The 18,591-nt window shown below is 37.6% G+C and overlaps 1 protein-coding gene across 8 annotated transcripts in view; it reads right to left on the bottom strand.

Moving 5' to 3' along the window:
- Window positions 1-18,591, bottom strand: part of Apoo (apolipoprotein O) — an 88,562-nt gene that overhangs the window by 41,913 nt on the left and 28,058 nt on the right. For all 8 annotated transcript variants that reach the window (XR_013431897.1, XM_078035033.1, XM_040270484.2 and 5 more), the window contains 2 exons: window positions 12,730-12,821; window positions 10,157-10,237 (listed from right to left, as the gene is read on the bottom strand). Coding sequence is in view for 7 of the 8 variants with exons in the window: in XM_078035033.1 (XP_077891159.1) it covers window positions 10,157-10,237; window positions 12,730-12,821 (173 nt within the window). In the remaining variant the exon portion in view is untranslated. The remainder of the gene's footprint in view (window positions 1-10,156; window positions 10,238-12,729; window positions 12,822-18,591) is intronic.

The raw sequence follows: 18,591 nt of genomic DNA, 5'->3' as shown, positions 1-18,591 counted from the left end.
ATAAAACATGAGAGTCAAATATCTACTAAAAAAGGATTGGGCCCATCCACCTACCCTATTATAAATCAGACCTCTCCTGGCAGAGACTGCCAATGACCTCACAGAAAATAACATTCTGACTTCAAACGGCAGTTTGTGATTTAGCACAAGCCACAATTTTTTTTTTCATTTTCAGACAGAAATTGTTTTAAAATATTTTATAATTCATTTTCCATATAATATAATTTTAATACATACCTGGTTTTGGTTTTTAAAAATTATTTTTTAGTTGTAGTTGGACACAATACCTTTATTTTATTTATGTAGTGCTGGGGATTGAACCCAGGGCCTCACAGATGTGCCAGGCAAGTGCTCTATTACTGAGCCACAACCCCAGCCCCTCTGGTTTTGGTTTTTAAATTTATCTTCTTACTACAACCATGAACATGAATAACAATTTCTGTTAACAAAACTGAACCTTTTTTAAAAAAATCAAAATATTGATTTCTAATTAGTATACACTGCCATATGAAGAGGGTTTGCAAGGCAAATCTTTGAGACATAGCAGCCTACTGAAATATTTTAGTCCCTCATCCACCAGTTGAGTTATTTTCAATCAATAACAATTCCTCTGAAATGCAGTTTCTTCACTCATAGAATGGGGATATTAATAGACTCTGCCTGAGCAAAAAGCATTGTACCCAGGTCAAGTATCTACCACATAGCTACTCTATGTGGTGGATCACTTTTTTAAAAATGAAAAACCAAAAAGTAATGATAAATGACCTGTTAAAATTCTAGTTCACTGGAACGTGGTAAGCAGAACAATACTTCTGCAAGATGTCTGTGTCCTCTAATTCTAGAACCTGAGACCACACTACCTTACATGACAAAGGGAAATTGAAGCTGCTTTAGAATTAAGGTTGCTAGTCAGTTGCCCTTAAAAATGGGGAGATAATCTTGAATCCTCTGGGTGGGCCCACTCAAATCTTAAGAGTTAGTAGGGTCTAACAAAGGAGGCACAAGAAGGAGTCAGAGAGAAGGGGCTTGAAAAGGACTTGGTCTGCTGTTGCTAGCCTCAAAAATGGAAGAAGGCTGTGAGGCAATGCTTCTAGAAGCTGGGAGAGCCTCGGCTGCCAGCCTGCAAAACAGACCTTGGTTTTATAGCTGCAAGGAACTGAATTCTGTCAACAACATAAATGAGCAGGAAATTCTCCTCTAGGGCCTCCAGAAAGGAATGCGACCCTGCTGACACCTTGATTTAGTACTGGACTTCTGACCTACGGAGCTGAAGTGATAAATTTGTATTACATTCAGGCTGAAAATTTATAGCCATTTATTCCGAAGCAATAGGAAACAAAAACAATTATATAAGGCTTCTTCTTGACTGAGGTGTATAAGCCATATGATTCCAGTTTCTCCCAACAGACTATCTTCTCGGACAGATGCAAAATTGTGCAGTGTATATAAGTGGTGATTAATGGATATCAAGTGCTAAAGTCCATTCATTTTATATGCTCCTCATCTGGATAAGCTCCTTTAATCCTTAAAACAGCACAGGAGACACTATTCCTATTTCTCAGAGGGCTAAAGTAATTTCCCAAGGTTTCAAGGCTAGGATGAGGTAGAGGCCTAGAGGGAGTCTGGTACTTTTGTTCAAGTCCACCCTCTTAGCCACCAGGCCATGTTACATTCTGCCAGCTAATCTTCTCTGGTCCCAAAAGCATATACTTTACTCAAGAGATGATTACCCTCCGCCCCCCACATTTTCTAGCTTTTTATTTTACTAAGGATATTTTAAAAAATATATATAAAAATCATGACCTAGTACTTTTATTTATTAGAATTTAGATTTATAAGAAAGGTACAAATTCAGAACAAATTTGGCTTTATGGAGAACCTACCATTTGTCCTTACTTTTAAAAAAATTTTATAGTGGTAAGAACATTTAACATGAGATCTACTCTCTTAGCAGATTTTTTTTCTTTTGCAGTGCTAGAGATTGAACCCAGGGCCTCATGCATGCTGGGCAAGCACTCTACTGCTGAGCTATATCCCCAGCCCTTAATATACTTTTAAATGTATGATACAGGATTGTCCTCTAAAAGCACAGTGTTGTATAGCAATCTCTAGAACTTATTCATCTTGTTTGACTGAAACATTGTACCCATTGATTAGCAACTCCCCATTTCTCCCTCCCCCAGGCCCTGGTAAATATCATTCTATTATCTGTTTCTATGAGCTTACAATTTTAGATACCTCACAATAGTGGAATCATGCAGTATTTGTCCTCCTATGTCTGGTTTATTTCAAATACAAATATTTTAAGATCACATAACTTACTTTTAGCTAAACTGTCCAGTGTGTTGAGAGAACTGAGGAATTTGGAATAGAGGAAGAGAAAGCAGGGCATGTTTACTCAGGGTGGTGGTTGTTGCTTCCCTTTCATTTTCCTGCTGAGCTAGCAAAGGACTGAATAAAACTATTAAAAGCTCAGCTTTAGAAATTCTGCTCAGTTTTCATGCTGGGAACAGGTTTATGTATCTGTATGTGTTTTCCTGTCCTTTAAATAATTAGTTATTGTTGGCCTTTAACAGTCATTCCAGAATTCTTTGAAAGTAATTTGTTGCATTGTTTAAAAGCCTAGTGACAAACTAAAGTATGACATTTACTGAGACATGGCATTGTTTTTAGCTCATTATAAAACAAAAAGAGCCATCTGTGATACTAAGGACTGACACCTACAACTAGCCTCCAACTCTGATACTCAGATCTTAGGCTAGACTATTCTGAAAAGTTTTCAGATTAGCAATGGACAATCAATAAGTATTACATCCATGCTTATTTTAAGCTCCTAGAGTAAAAGAGTGAAACCACAATACAGAAGATCAATAAAACAACTTTTGATTATCATCAGAAGAAAACTGAAAAGACAAACCCCAAATTTAGGAAACCTCTGTAAATATGTAGTCAAAAATATTGATATCTAGGAAAAAATAAAGAATTCCTTATAAGTCAATAAGAAAGGGATAAACAACCCATACAAAATAATGGCCAAAAGACATAAACAGGCATTTCAAGAAGAAACTAATAAATATGTGGAAAAATATTCAATCTCATTAGTAACCAAGAAAATGTAAATGAAAACCACAATGAGAAATATTAGGAACATTCTGACATGCCAGGTAGTGAGGAAACTATCCCAGAAAATTTAAGTCATGTTCAAACGGACTCAGAGCCAACTACCACTACAAAATGGGACAATTTGAAGTTTAATAAAGATAAGAATTTCAAAGCATTTAAAATATTTCTAAATCTACAAATTCATAATGATACTTAAAAAACTAATTGGTGACCTTCTGAGGATGAGAGGAAAGTGATTCACTATTTTGAATTCAGATTATTTATAAGAGAAAAAAATCAAGTATTTATCCTATTTTCCTATATAAACTATGAACTGGGCAACTAAACAGTAGATGGAAGGAAGGGGTTCCTTATCAAAATATTACAGCTAATATGTGAAAATGAAATGATAGAGTAGAACATCACCATTTTCCAACCCCCATGATTCAATGAGTCTTGGTACTGGGTTATCAAAAGGCAAACCAAAAACAAGACTTATGTGCCTACATAAACCTACAGCCTTGCCAAAGGATCAGAAATGAACCAGCTCAAGCAGCCTCATGATGCAGCTGCCCATTTTCAGGAAATATAGAGAACATGTTAACTGCACCTTAAGTGTATAATCAGCAAAACCCAAACTGCTAAAAACTCTGTAGGCTAAACATGCTATTTTTTTTAAAAAATTGATTTATTTTATTCATTTTAGTTGTTGACAAACTTTTATTTATATATGGTGCTGAGAATCAAACCCAGTACCTCACACACTCAAGGCAAGTGCTCTACCACTGAGCCACAACCCCAGCCCCAAACATGCTATTTTTTTTTTAATTTTTGGGGTTTTTTTTTTGTTTTTTTTTTTTTTTTGCAGTACTAGAGTTTCAACCAGGGGCATGTTACCACTGAGCTATACCCACAGCCCTTTTTATTTTTTTTATTTTCAGACAAAGTCTTGCTAAGTTGCTGAGGCTGGTCTTAAACTTTTGATCCTCCTGCTTCAGCCTCCCAAGTCATTAGGATTATAAGCTTGAGTCACTGTACCAGGCTACCAGATTCTTTTAATAATTAAACTGTAAGGAAAATTTTTAAAAAGGAGGAAAACCTTTAGATGAAGACCTCAAAAGAAAAGAAGTTAATTAAAAGGCATAGAAGTAAAAACTAATGGGCAAGACTAAAGTGACAGGGATGGGTACTTAAGTAAGAAAGTCCTAAACAAAGACAAAGCTATTACAATAAAAGTCAAGAGAGCAGTGATTTTTGGAGGAAAGGAAAGGTCTTCCTGGAATGAGCTACATGGAGGAATTGTGGGGGGCTGGCAAAGTTCCTTTTTTTTTTATTGCCTAAGACAATGGCTTACAAGGATGTCTGCCTTTTAATAATTCACTTAGTTACCCTAAATTAAAAAGCTTAGAAAAGCCCATTATTGGGGCTGAGGGAAATGTAGAAAGATATAGGCAGCCAGGACAAAATGGTGAATGAGGAAGTCAAGGGCAGGTATAGACCAAAGAAACATGAAGAAGATCCTCCAATGAGGTCAACATCCTGGTTGGTGAAAAGTGCTCATGGACACAAGTAGGGGACCATCCAATAGATATACTAAAATACACAAGTGGACATGTAGAACACCAATGAACAATAGAGAGAAGAGCATGGACAGGAGAGAAGATTTTTTTTAAAAAAGAGGAATTAGAGAGACCATAAAAAGAACAAACCAAAACTTTTCTTATGGGCCCCAAGCTCTGGGGCCCCTCCTCTTCAGAGAAGTCTGTTGCTATCGCTTGCTATCTCTGTGTCCTGTTCTTTAATTCTTTGCTGAATGGAGACAACAAACTCAAGAACCCTAGACAGTAACAGGGCAACAAGGGAAATTTGAATATAAGCTATATATTAGATAATATTATATCAACAACAAAATGTTAACTTTCTTGAGTATGATAATGGTATTATATAAGTATAATATAAGTAACTCTTCATGTTATTTGGAAGTACATGCTGAATTAGACATAGGTGGAAAATACAATGATATCTACAACTAACTTTCAAATGGTTCCAAAAAAGAATACATAGTACATGTATGAGAGCACTATGCAAATGTAACAAATGCTAATTTGTGAATCTAAATGAGCAGCATATTCATTGTACTAGTCCTGTAACTGACCTAGTTTTGAAACTTTTTCAAAATAAAAATTGGGGAATAAAGTAATACCATATGTGCACACACACACATCCACAATGAAAAACTATTTTAAAGTCACCAGACTGGCAAAAAGTGGAAATAACCATTTGGCATCATGTAGAAAAACTGAAGATGAGCACATCCTAGGAAGCAGCAATCAGAAATACTGGACTAGAAAAACTCACAGATCATAAAGTAGGTACAGAAATGCTCACAGCTGTATGTTGTAAAAACATTATGTTGAAAGTCACCCAACTAGCCATCAACATGGGGTATTTTCCCAGAAATATCCTATGTGTGTACAGTACCCTACGTAAGTTACAGTAGTGAGAAATGAACAAACTACTGCCATATATAGTCCATAAACATAATGTTAAGGGAATGTTAAGGCAAATAAACACAGAAAGGCTCCTTTGAGATAAACCAAACACACACACACACACACACACACACACACATATATGCATGCACAAACATATATTTGGTACATTTATATTATAAAGGCAAAAGACAAGCAAGCTAAACCATGGTGTTTTAGAATACATACACATGTGGTTAAACAAAAAGAAAAGTTTAAAGAGAAACAAGGAAATGAAATTACAAAATTCCAGATAGTTGTTGCCCCTAGGAAGACAGAGGGGCCCCATGGAAGACTGGTAAGGCATTGGCAATTTCCTATTTTCAAAGGTAGATAGATGGTTTTCATATGTGTGGTCATTACATTATTGAATTTTAACCTTTAATAGAAAACAAAAAACCAAACCTTAGACCATACAATGACAGTATTTCTGGACACCCCTATCTTTCCTTCACAGTTTGAACAGAAGCCATTTTAGCTGAAGCAAATGAAATCTCTTAAATGACCAATGACTGAAACGAAAGACTGAAAGACATTCTCATCCAAACTATTGGTAGAAGACATAGGTCAAACATTTAGAATCAGTTAGAAGGGAAGTGGCTGAGCAACATAATGCCAGACTTGTTTTTGGGTACTTGAGAGTACTATGATCACATGGGAAATAATACAATTAAGAACTGAAACATCATTCATAATATTTAAAATTTTAGGGCCCTGTTTTAAACATAATGTCCATAAGCTTCTTTGCATATAACCCAAAGGATGTATATCTGTTATATCATTAGAGTAATAAATAATTATAAATTAGAAAATACTTCATTGAGACTATAATTAAACCTGAAAACTAACTTCCAAACAAGCCAAGAAACAAAACAAAAGTCCCCCCTCATGAAGTGTCCCCTAACTCCCTTCAAAGAGCCTTTCCTCTGGCACTTTATCATGTTTTGCCTTGTATTTTGGTTGTACACTTTATCTCTTTTACTAGATTATATATATATATATATATATATATATATATACACACATACATACACTTTTAAATTACTTGATATTCTATGAAGAAAATGTACTCTGCCCAGGGCCTCCAAATATTCCTGTGCCAGGGGAATTTGAATCTTTGTTCTCATTAACAAAACAAAAAAGCCATGAAATCTATGAAACCCAACAAGGCACTGGGGGTGGGGATATGTCACCAAACCCCAAAAGTACTTCCTTATCAAATAATTTCTGAAACCTACGTATATCGATTCTTAGGGCTTTCTGATATTTTTCATTTCAAACTTGTAAATGTTTAACAAGCCATTCAACATAAATTTTATTGCCTTCTACTGAGAACAAACAGCTTTCAGGAAAATTATGCCTTCAGGGTAAACAAATAGGACAACATTTTAAGTTCTCATAGACTCTGAAGAGGACAAAGGTAGAAAAGACTGGAAAGAAAAAAATGCACACCAATCTTGAGCTAATTAGAAATCTTTACCACCCCACTCCCAGCAGACTTGCATAGAAATCTGAGTAGCATTAATCACCACATAATGCTGGCCTGTTTAATTTGTGTTCCAACCACAATCCTGCCAGCACTGGCTAAATTCTCCCAGCAGTCAGAGAAAGCTGCTTGCAAGATGCCCTCACTTTAGCCTTGATGTGCGTGCACAGCTGCAAGCACTACAGTGAGTGAGGCTTAGAGGCTCCTGGGGGATCCCCTCTGGCTTTGGTGTGTCATAGTCTGCAGTCACACCACAGCCAGCACTAGGAATTGAGACTGATTTAGTCTCACTTTCCACATTTCTTTCTAGGGCTGTGGATAGTTTTCCTGATATTTTATTCCCTTTCCCATAAAAATATCTGGTGTGGACTTGTTAATGAATTTTTTTAAATAGGAAAGAAAGTATCCAAAGAAAATGTCAGAGAAATGAAAATAAAACTGTGTTTATTTTTTAAAAGGGATTGCCAGAGTACACTTGATACTAATATAGAACTTCCTACTCGAGAGCTAGCTTTAAAAAGGCTCAAGAAGGCCTCATTCCTTTAGAAACCACCAATGTAAAAATTAATCTTGGGATTTCATTTGGCTGAGTGTGTGTCCAGTGACTCAGGAGGCTGAGGCAGAAGGATCACAAGTTCAAAGCCAGCCTCAGTAACTCAATGAGGCCCCAAGCAATAGCAAGATCCAGTTTCAAAATAAAAGGTCTGGAGATGTAGCTCAGTAGCTGAGCGTCCCTGGGTTCAATCTGATACCAAAACAAACATAAATTAAAATAAAAATAAAAGGGAATAGGGATGTAGCTGAGTGGTTAAGTACACCTGGGTTCAACCCACAGTTCAAAAAAAGGGGGGGGATGGGAGAGACTCATTCTTTTATAAACTACCAGTGTAAAAATTAATCTTAATTAATCTTAAGACTTCACTGGGCTGGGTATGGTGATGTACACCTGTAATCCCAATGACTCCGGAGGCTGAAGCAGGAGGATGGCAAGTTTGAGGTCAGCTTCAGCAATTTAGCAAGGCCCTAGGCAACTTAGTGAAACCCTGTCTCAAAATAAAAAGGGCTGAGGATATTGGCTCTGTGGTTAAGTGCCTCTGGGTTCAATCCCTGCTACCAAAAAAAAAAAAAAGTTCACTGGAAGATGATTTATGTATACAATGAATGCTGTAATTTACTTTTATTTGTATATGTGTATGTGAACCCAGGAGTGTTCTGCCTCTGAGTTATATCTCCAGTCCTTTTTTTTATTATTATTATTTTATTTTGAGACCGGGTCTCAATAAATTGCCCAGGCTGGCCTTGAACTTGTGATCCTCTGCCTTAGCCTCTCAAGTAGCTAGGATTATAGGTGTATGCCACTGAGCTTACTCTATAATTTGCTCTGTAATGTTACTTTGCACGTTCTAGCTCAAAATTCTGAATTTTGAGACAGCTGGCTAGGGATTCAATCTTTGCACATGTTAAACATGTGCTTTTATCACTGATCTACATCCCCATGCCACTTATATATATATATATATATATATACTTTTTTTGTTTTCTTTCTTCAGTGCTGGGGATCAAACTCAGGGCCTCGTGGTAGGCAAGTACTCTACTACTGAACTACACTCCTAGTCCCATATATTTTTAAGAGTATTTTCATTTCAAATCATTGGAATCTAAATGAATTTTCTTTAATCTAAGATGCAGAAGATATGTTAATAAAAGAACCCTAATTCTGGGCTGGGGAGGTGGCTAAATAGTAGAGCACTTGCCTAGCATATGTCAAGCACTGGGTTCGATGCTGAGCATCACATAAAAATAAAAGTATTGTGTCCATCTACAACCAAAAACTATTTTTAAAAAAGAACCCTAATTCTGCTAGGTATGGTGGTGCAGGCCTATAATCCCAGTTACTTGGGAGGCTGAGGCAGGAAAACTGTAAATTTGAGGCTGCCATGGGCAATTCAGCAAGACTCTGTTATCAAAACAAATATTTAAAAAGAGATGGTGAGGTAGCTTAGTGGTAGAGCACTTCCCTAGCCAACATGAAGCCCTGGGTTCCATCCCCAGTACTGCAAAAAAAAAAAAAAAAAAAAAAGAAAGAAAAAAGAAAAGAAAGAACCCTAATTCTCCCTTAGCTGGCTAGCTGTGCCTCTGAATGCTTAGAGGAAACATGATACCTTGTTATGCACTCATTCTTCTTTAACAGGAAAAACGGAGAACATACTAGCAAACACAGGCAACATTCTAGCTATGTAACTGCTAGGAGAGATGAGAGGTAACATATCCTTATGATTATACAACCCTTCCTTCTGCTGTTCATCTACCAGATGGCACAAAGAATGTGGCCTGTAGCTGGTGGCTAGTCCCTAACACACCAAGGCTCACACCCTTAGCTGGGTGATGAAAGACACAGTACGGACAAAGGAAAGAACAGAGTTTATGATAAGTTAAAAAAAAAAGGCGGGGATTTCAATTATGTCTTTTTGGGGAGCACAGTATATTCCCTTTGAATTGACTTTTTTTTTCAAATTATTTTTTCTTTTTTTTTTTTTCTTCAGTACTATGGATTGAAACTAGGGCCTCACACATGCTAGGCAAGATTCTATTACTTGGCTAAATCCCTAGCTTTTTAAGATTTTATTTTAAGACAGGGTCTCATTAAATTACCCAAGCAGGCCTCAAACTCAAGATCCTTCTGCCTCAGCCTCCTGAAATTAAAGGTATGTATCACAATGAAGCTCTGAATCCAATTTTGATAAGACTTTAGGATAAGGTGCTACACTTTGAGCAACAATAAATAGATTAGAGTGGAAATTAGGGTCTAAGGCTGCAGTGGAATGCATTTTATGGTCACCATTGATTTGGTCCTGCTGATAATAACTAAGTGCTCAGAAATTGTATTGCTTCTCCACTAAAAAGTCCGAGCTGAAGATACAACTAAAAACAAACAGAAAAAGCAAGTAAAACAAAAGGGTTATCAAGTATTTTACAAAACCATAGAGAAACCACATATTTAAACCAAAAGAAAGATAATAAAAATGATGTTTCTCACCTTCTGAAAGTTCTCCTTCCACAAATCTTCTATGACTATGTATCCTCGTAAACCCCAGTCATATAACTTCTCTCCAGTGACCTTGAAATGAAATGGAAAAGATCTGTTGCTATTCCATACATAACTGGCGAGGAAGAGAATTCCCTGTTTTCAGGAAGAACTGCATTTAAGCACATGACCACTACAGAAAGTCTTAGAACATACACATTAAAACTGAGTAACATAAGCAAGTAAAGAGTAAGAATGAAAAAATAAAAACAAAGAAATAAGAGGAAAAAATTAAAACAAAAAGGTAAGAATGATAGCATAGGAAGAAAAGTAGTCTGGGGCTGGGGTTGTGGCTCAGTGTTAGAGGCCTTGCCTGGCATGTGTTGAGGCCCTGGGTTTGATCCTCAGCACTACATAAAAATAAATAAATAAAACAAAGTTATTGTGTCCATCTACAACTAAAAATAAAAATAAAAAAAAGAAAAATAGTCTGGTTGTATAAGTTATCTTTTAAAATAATTTGCTATAAATTGCAGGTATATATATTTTTGTGATACTAGGAATGGAACTCAGGGCCTCATGCATGTGAGGTAAGTACACTACCACTGAGTCACATCCCAGCCCACAAAATGAATATATCCTAAACTTTTGAAACTTCAGAGAAAAAAATAAGAGACCACTGTTAATATTGAAAATTTCTGAAAATCGCATGCAAAAAGGTGTCTATGTATCCCATCTAACACCCTGCCTAGTACATTATAACCAAACAAGTCACCAAACATATTTGCAACACAAAGTTGATCACTGTAACCATTTTTATGTGTACAATTCAGTGACAGTAAGTTTATGTGCAATGTTGTGCAACCACAACCAATTTCCATTTCCAGAATATTTTCATCATTCCAACAGATCCATAATTTTTTAAAAAAAATTTTATTAGGTGTTGATGGACTTTTATTTTATTTATTTTTAAGTGGTGCTGAGGATCAAACCCAGTGCCTCACACATGCTAGGCAAGCGCTCTACCACTGAGCCACAACCCCAGCCCCATAAAGTTTTATATCTAGTGAAAATAAAGTTAATATTAAAAAATTTTTAAAGAATATTGTGACTTATTTTTACTTATTTATTTGTGGTGCTGATAATTGAGCTCAGAGCCTTGGGCATGTGAGGCAAGCACTCTACCAATTGAGGTATATTCCCAACCCAAATTAATTGTTTTGTTCAGGTTCATTTTAGGTACAAAAAAAAAAGACAAAACTACTTCCCACTGACTTTAAAAATAATAAGAATCAACTCAGATTTACATCCTACTATCTTGGTTGTAAACATAAAAGATGTTTTGCAACATGCTGTGACACATCAAGACAAAAAAAAGACCTCCACTCTGGGGGCAGCTATATCTACTTCTCAATCAGCAGCCCAGCCTCTTTCCTCAACCCAGCCATTTACTATTTAAATCATAATAGACTGAGATGATGTTTAATCATTCTTTTAAATCTAAGGCAATCAGAAGTCACTCCCTGTTCCTGAGCTGGGACTGGAGCAGGGGCAAGAACATTATCTACTGCCTCCAGGACCTTATAAACAATATCAAACCTATGCTTACTGGCCCTTCCAAAGCCATCAATTTTTCACAGTTGGGGGCCACTGGAATCCCACCTACAACTACAGTCCCATCCAGGAATTTGTCATGCAGAATCCAGGGAGTTCATTATCAACCTATCTAGCTCAGAGCCTAATACTGGTGACTGCACTATTGTCCTCTTCTGGGACTTAGTCTCCTTGTGATATGGCAGTTCTGGCAACTGGGTCCCTATCTCCATAATCTGTTCAGGACCTAAAAACCTACAGCCTGCTTTACTCTTACCAGTTTTCCTAGGGACTCCTATGTTTAGAATTCCATTCTCTGAACAATACCTCCTAAGCCTGGCCTTTATCCTCAGAGTGTCTGATTCAGTTCATCTGTGTTGGGGCCTGAGAATCTCCATCTCTATCAAATTCCCAGGGGATGCTAATGCTGCTGGTCCAGGAACCACCCTTGGAGAGTGGTTTAGTTTACCCATGTTGTCTACCACTGTGATCTACCTCCTTCTAGGATACAGTCAAGCTGAGGTGTGAAGGACAAGAAAGGAGCAACAGCAAAAGGGACCACATGGCCTCAAGTCCCCAGTGAGAAAATTGAGGCTGGCACTAGGGAGATATGGAGGCCAAAGTACAGCCTGTGCCTGCAAGTCTATTGAAGAGAGGTTATGACCAGACACATCTGAACCAAGTGACCCATAATTATCAATTTAGAATGGGTCTTTAGACTTCTGTGTAAGTATACAGAAATATTGCCTTACATTTTCTTGGCTTAATGTTTAAATTAGCATGCATTATTTGAATACTGGCATCATAGATGGAGAGCCAGTGCTGAGGCACGCAATGGAGAAAAACATTTCAATTTGTTGTAGTTCATCTATACGTGCAGCCAAATTTTAATCTGGTGTTTTTGTAACCACAAAATAAAAAAAAAATTAAGCAGCAAATCCATATATCACACACAAGAATGAAGGAATCCTAACTTACTGGGTCTATCTCACCTGAGCAAATGCAATGGCTTGTTGTGGGTAATAGATAGAGGCAGCTAATCCCATGAAAGCAGGTGGATACACAAGCTTCTTTATTTTTGAACCTAATAAACAAAAGGTTGTACACACCATCAGATGATTCATTATCTGTCTCACCATTACAATTTACCTTATACATTTAATACTGAACAAGATTGCTTTGACAGAGAATGCATTTAGTAACAGTACTTACATGCCCTTTCCCACAGCTTTATTAGAATTCACAAAATTGACCCATTTAAAGTTCAAAACTTAATGGCTTTTAGTATGTTCACAGAGTTGCATAATCATCATCAAAAACAATTTTATTATCCTCAAAAGAAACTCATACCTTTGGGCTGGGGGTGTAGCTCAGTGGTACAGCATGTGCTAGGCATGTGGGAGACCCTGGGTTCCAGAAAGAAGGGAAGGAAGGAGAAAGGAAAGGAGGGAGGGAGAAATGGAAGGCAAAGAAAGAAGGAGAAAAGGAAGAGGAGAGAGGGAGAAAAAGGGAAGGTAGAAGGTAAGGATGAGGGGTGGGGGGAGAGAGAAAGAAAGAGAAAGAGAAACCCACCAATATCCATTGGCAGCCACTTCCCAATTCCCCTCCCCCCCTCACCAGCCCTAGGCCACCAATAATCTACTTTCTATATCTATGGATTTGCCTACTCTGAATATTTCATATAAATGGAATCATATGTTCCTTTGTCATTGGCTTCTACCACTCAGCAAATGTTTTCAAGAGAACCACCATTTCTAAGGAAGCAGAAAAACATTATTTTGAAATCAAACAAACAAATCAGAATTCTGGTTTCTAAGGTTTATGTTTTTCTAACAGCAAACTGGCTTCCTATTTAAATAATAAACACAATTGTTCCCTTCCTCTTCTTCCTGAGACTTCATTAAAATAACAGTAAAAGAATAAAACACAAATTTAAAAATCCATCATGAAAAAATGTGTGGAGAGGCCACTGGCAGAAAAGAAGAATCAACTGGGGGTGTAGATCAATGGTACAGCACTTGCCTATCACAGGCAAAGGCCCAGGTTCCATCCCCAGCACTGCAAAAGAAAAAAGTGTTAACCAATTTTCAGAAACTGAAGAGTGAAGAGAAGTAGCCTTAAAGTCTTGAAGAAGGGTTATAGCTAAAGAGGGAGCAGACCTGTCCCAGGCAGAGATGGCATGTACTATGGAGAGTGGAAGTGACACCCAAGAATCAAGACAGGGGCAAGTGCAAGTCTTATACATGGACAAATTGACCCCTTCCTTTCCCTATGCGATCCCAGTGCAAAACTGCCCATGGCCAGGAATTCAAGCCAGGCCAAATTTTTAAAGCGGGGCAGGGTATTACTAAAGAAATGCCAGGGTTTTTCTACTAACAACCAAGATAGTTGTGTGTGTGTGTGTGCACACAGTTAGTGCTTGAGAGTAAAGCCCTTCTAAAACTGATCCTGAGTCCAGTCCAGCTCACCCTGAGGCAGAAGTGTCTGTCAGCAAGCCCCATCTAACACAAAAGCATGCTTACTAGCATTTCAATTGCCCCATTCTGAAACCTGACCTGACAACCAAGGATCGCCAATTGTTGGAGGAAAGCCTAGAACCTAAGACAAGCAAGGAAAAAAAACCCCAAGGGAAATAGAACTTCAAAACAAAACTAGACCTGTTATTAAGTATCATCAAATAAATTCAAGAAGCAACTACATTAAAAGAAAAAAGAATCCTATGAAAAAAAAGGAACATTCAGGGAATAAGAAAGAGTTCAAGGAAAGGAACAGAGTAAAAAAAATCTAAAAGGAATGAAACAAAACAATCAAGAAAATATTAAGATATATAGGGTCATTTTTAAACAACTCAACTGCTAATTAATAGAAGTGCAGCAAATTTTCAAAGATGTGCCATACAGATATCATCCTTTAGCTGAAGGCTGGGAGCTACCCAATGTCCAATCAAGGGAAGAAAACATCTATATAGTCACAGAAACCATAGAAATTCAGAAAACAAAAGATTTTAAAAGATCCTTAAAAGTTCGAGGAGGGAAAACAAAGAATGACTTCAGAAGGAACAGATCTGGCTACTGACTCTCCCATCTATATGCCAGATGCTACAAGACCCAGTTTTCAAAGTTTTAGTGGAAAACAAACGATATCACTATCTAAACTATCACTTGGTATAAGGGCAGACATGCAAGGTCTTGGAAAGTTTGTCTCCCATATATTTTTAAAGAGACTCTTTTTTAAAAGAAATTTAAGCATATAGTTGAACAACATGGCAAAATAAACCAAGGAGAAGATAAACCAGAAGATAAGAACAGAGGGCTCAAGCCCAAGAGAGCATACAGGAAGTCCTAAAACAACAGCTGTGTTGAAGTCTGAGGTCAGGCTGCAGAGGATGAAGAGCTATGGAGAAAAGAGGAACTGATAAACAACAGGATGCTGAATTTGGAGAAACCTGAGAATGAGGTAAAAACAAAAAGTGGCAGAGGGTGAAAAAGGAGAATGCAGGTGGACTTAACATTAGAAACAGTCACTGAGGGCTGTGGTTGTAGGTCAGTAGCAGAGCGCTTGACTAGCATGTGTGAAGCACTATATTCAATCCTCAGCACCACATAAAAATGATCAAACAAAATAAATGTATTTTGTCCATCTACAACTGTGTGTGTGTGTGTGTGTATGTGTGTGTATATGTACGAAAAAATTAAAAAAAAAAAAGAAGTAGTCTCCACTGAGAGGCATGGTGTTTTTGATGGATACACGTTAGGGCAATGTGTATTAATAATGTACAACTCTACCAATGCAAGTGCTGCTTATTAATTTTATACTTTATTTTTCTTAAAAAAAAGTTTTGTGGGGCTAGGTTTTCAACCCAGGGCCTCAGGCATGCTAGGCAAGCACTCTACCACTGAGCTACACTCCAAGCCCCTGGTTTTAAACTTTAAACAGATAAATATTCAAAGATAAAACTGGGGCTATTGAGAATATCAGTATTATCAACTAGACTATTAATAAATTAATGTTTCGGGGCTGGGGTTGTGGTTCAGTGGTAGAGCGCTTGCCTCACATGTGTGAGGCACTGGGTTCGATCCTCAACACCACATATAAATAAATAAATAAACAAAATAAAAGTATTGTGTTCATCTACAACTAAAAAATATATATTAAAAAATAATGTTTCTCTCCAAGTCCTATTGCCTGGGTTAAAAGGATATAATTATCCTGGAACAGAAAAATCTGTTATTCCTCAGGTCTTCCCTGTCCACTTGGAGCTTTATGCCCAAGCAGGTGAGGACCAGCTGAAGAGACCAGCAAAACTAACAACATTCATTTTTCACTTCTCTAGGGAAAGCTGATAAGCAGCAGCTCTTGGGTTTTTGGGCCCTGCTGGTCTACACAATGAGCTGGAAGGTCCACACACACACACACCTTAGGAAGGAGGTATGACTGCATGCCCGCATGCCCACCTTCATGCTCACCCCTCCCAAAAAGCCAGTGGTGTAGGCAGTGAGTATCAGCGTTGTGAGAGGACAATCACTCACTGGCTGTCAGTGAGGGGAAGAGCCACCAGAAAGCACAGCTCCCACTCTGGGAACACTGTGTCACCATTATAGTCACAGGCCTCCTCATTAACTTAGGCACACTACTTAGCAGGTGTGCTCAAGAAACCCTACCAGGAGGGACTTCTGAGCCCATCCTGCTGCTGCATAGAGGATTATCTCCCTGGAGGGGCCTGAAAACCACACTTGTCTCCCATAAATGAGTCTACCATCCCATTTATCTTGCTCAGTGAACCCCTCTGATGCTGATTTTCACCTCAGGCCCTTCTAAATGGCCATGAAAAAAATTTACTATCACCTGTGAGTGCATGAATGTGTGCACGCACACATGCATGTGCCTATGTGGACATTTTTTTAAAAAAAGAATTAAAGTTTCAAATTATTTTAATGCTACCAGGCCCTCCCAGGAAGGGATAAAGAAAGCTAGGAACAAATAAGCAAACAAACACAAAGGGATAGGACCCGTGGTAGCAGGTACACTCTGCCCAGGAGAGTGCAGTCTCCAACCCTCCTCAGGATGGTCACCCTAGAGGATATCCGACAAACACCTAATAGGAGAGGAAGTTACCCATAGCACTGAAAGCTTTCTTTGGGCTTGAAAGACTCCCCCACATGCTCAAACAACAGAGAGGGAGGTAGAAGCTTATCTCACTGGATTCCAACATTCCAGTCATAGCCACAATTCCAATACCCCAGGCCTTGGGATGTTTATAAATCCCAAGCACTATTTAAATGACAATGGAATCCTTTTCTGAACAGCTTTGCAGGAAATAAGGGGAAAGATGTATGAAAAATAGTGTTGCTTTGCAAATTGATTACTAAAAAAAAAGAAATGGAAATTTAATTCTCATTGCTTAGTACAAGATGAGAGATAGGCAAGGAGACCAAGACACAGTTCATTCAGCAGGTGAATTGGGAGTAGCACTAGGGCTGCATTTGCGCTCCAGATTCCAAAATAACACTTAATGCATCAAGAAGAAAGAGTTCTAAAACTGGTGAAATAGGTATCAAACTATGGTTCTGTTTTAGGGGGGTCAGATTACAGGGTTCTTTATAGGAATTTCTCTTTAAGAATTTAGGTTTGAAGCTCAGTTGTAGAGCGCTTGCCTTGCACGTGCAAGGCACTGGGTTCGATCCTCAGTATCACATAAATGTAAAATAAAGATATTGCGTACACCTAAAACTAATAAATAAATATTTATTTTTTTAAAAAAGAATTCCTGTAACTGGAGCTGGGGTTGTGGTTCAGTGGTAGAGTGCTTGCCTAGTATGTGTGAGGCACTGGGTTCGATTCTCAGTACCACATATAAATAAATAAAGGTCCATTGACAACTAAAAAAATATTTAAAAAGAAAAAGAATTCTTTAACTGAATTTTATATCATAAGCATTCATTTTAGAGTCAGCAAAACTTCAAGAAGTTCACAAAAACTTAAACTCATCATAGTAAAGTCTTTTATCATCCTTTATTTTTTATAAATGTTCTGTAATCTAACAGTGAGTGTAGTGTTATTTTGGGGTTGGTGGTGCTGGGGATTCACCCAGGGCCTCATATATGCTAGGCAAGTGCTATATCACTGAGCAATACCTTCAGTACCTACATAATATATTTAAGTTGACATTTGTTAGCTTTTTTTTTTTTTTTTTTTTGACATGGGGTCCTGCTAAGTTGCCAGTGCTGGCCTTCAACTTCTGATCCTCCTGCCTCAGCCTCCGGAGTAGCTGAGATTACAGGCCACTAAACCCAGCTTTAATTTTAAGCATTTTAAAAATTTTTACATCACTACTGACTGAAGCCATGACACATCAAAAAGTTAATAAGTTAAGTTAGTTACTGTGATTAATAGCCTGACCATAACAGTGAAACATTTAGAAACTGTGTATTTCTCAGGTATGAAAGACTGAACAAAAATTCACTCTAGCCAGGCATAGTGGCGCATGCCTATAATCCTAGAAACTCCAGGGACTGGGGCAGAAGGATCCCGACATCAAAGCCAGCCTCAGCAAAAAGCGAGGCACTGAACAGCTCAGTGAGACCCTGTCTCTAAATAAAATATAAAATAGGGCTGGGGATGTAGCTCAGTGGTCGAGTACCCCTGAGTTCAATCCTCAATGCCAAAATAATAATAATAATAATAATAATAATAATAATAATAATAATTCACTCTGTACCTAAGAGCAGTAAAGTATTGAACAGTAAATGTACTTATAAGAAAAAACTAATTTCTTTTCTACAAAGAGTACAAAATTTCTATATATGCTTAAACAGAATGGAGTAAACGACTATATTAATTACATATTAAGAAGT

Source organism: Ictidomys tridecemlineatus, chromosome X, assembly GCF_052094955.1.
Source record: "Ictidomys tridecemlineatus isolate mIctTri1 chromosome X, mIctTri1.hap1, whole genome shotgun sequence".
NCBI lineage: Eukaryota > Metazoa > Chordata > Mammalia > Rodentia > Sciuridae > Ictidomys > Ictidomys tridecemlineatus.
The sequence above is the reverse complement of the archived record's forward strand: the minus strand, read 5'-3'. Positions and strand labels throughout refer to the sequence as shown.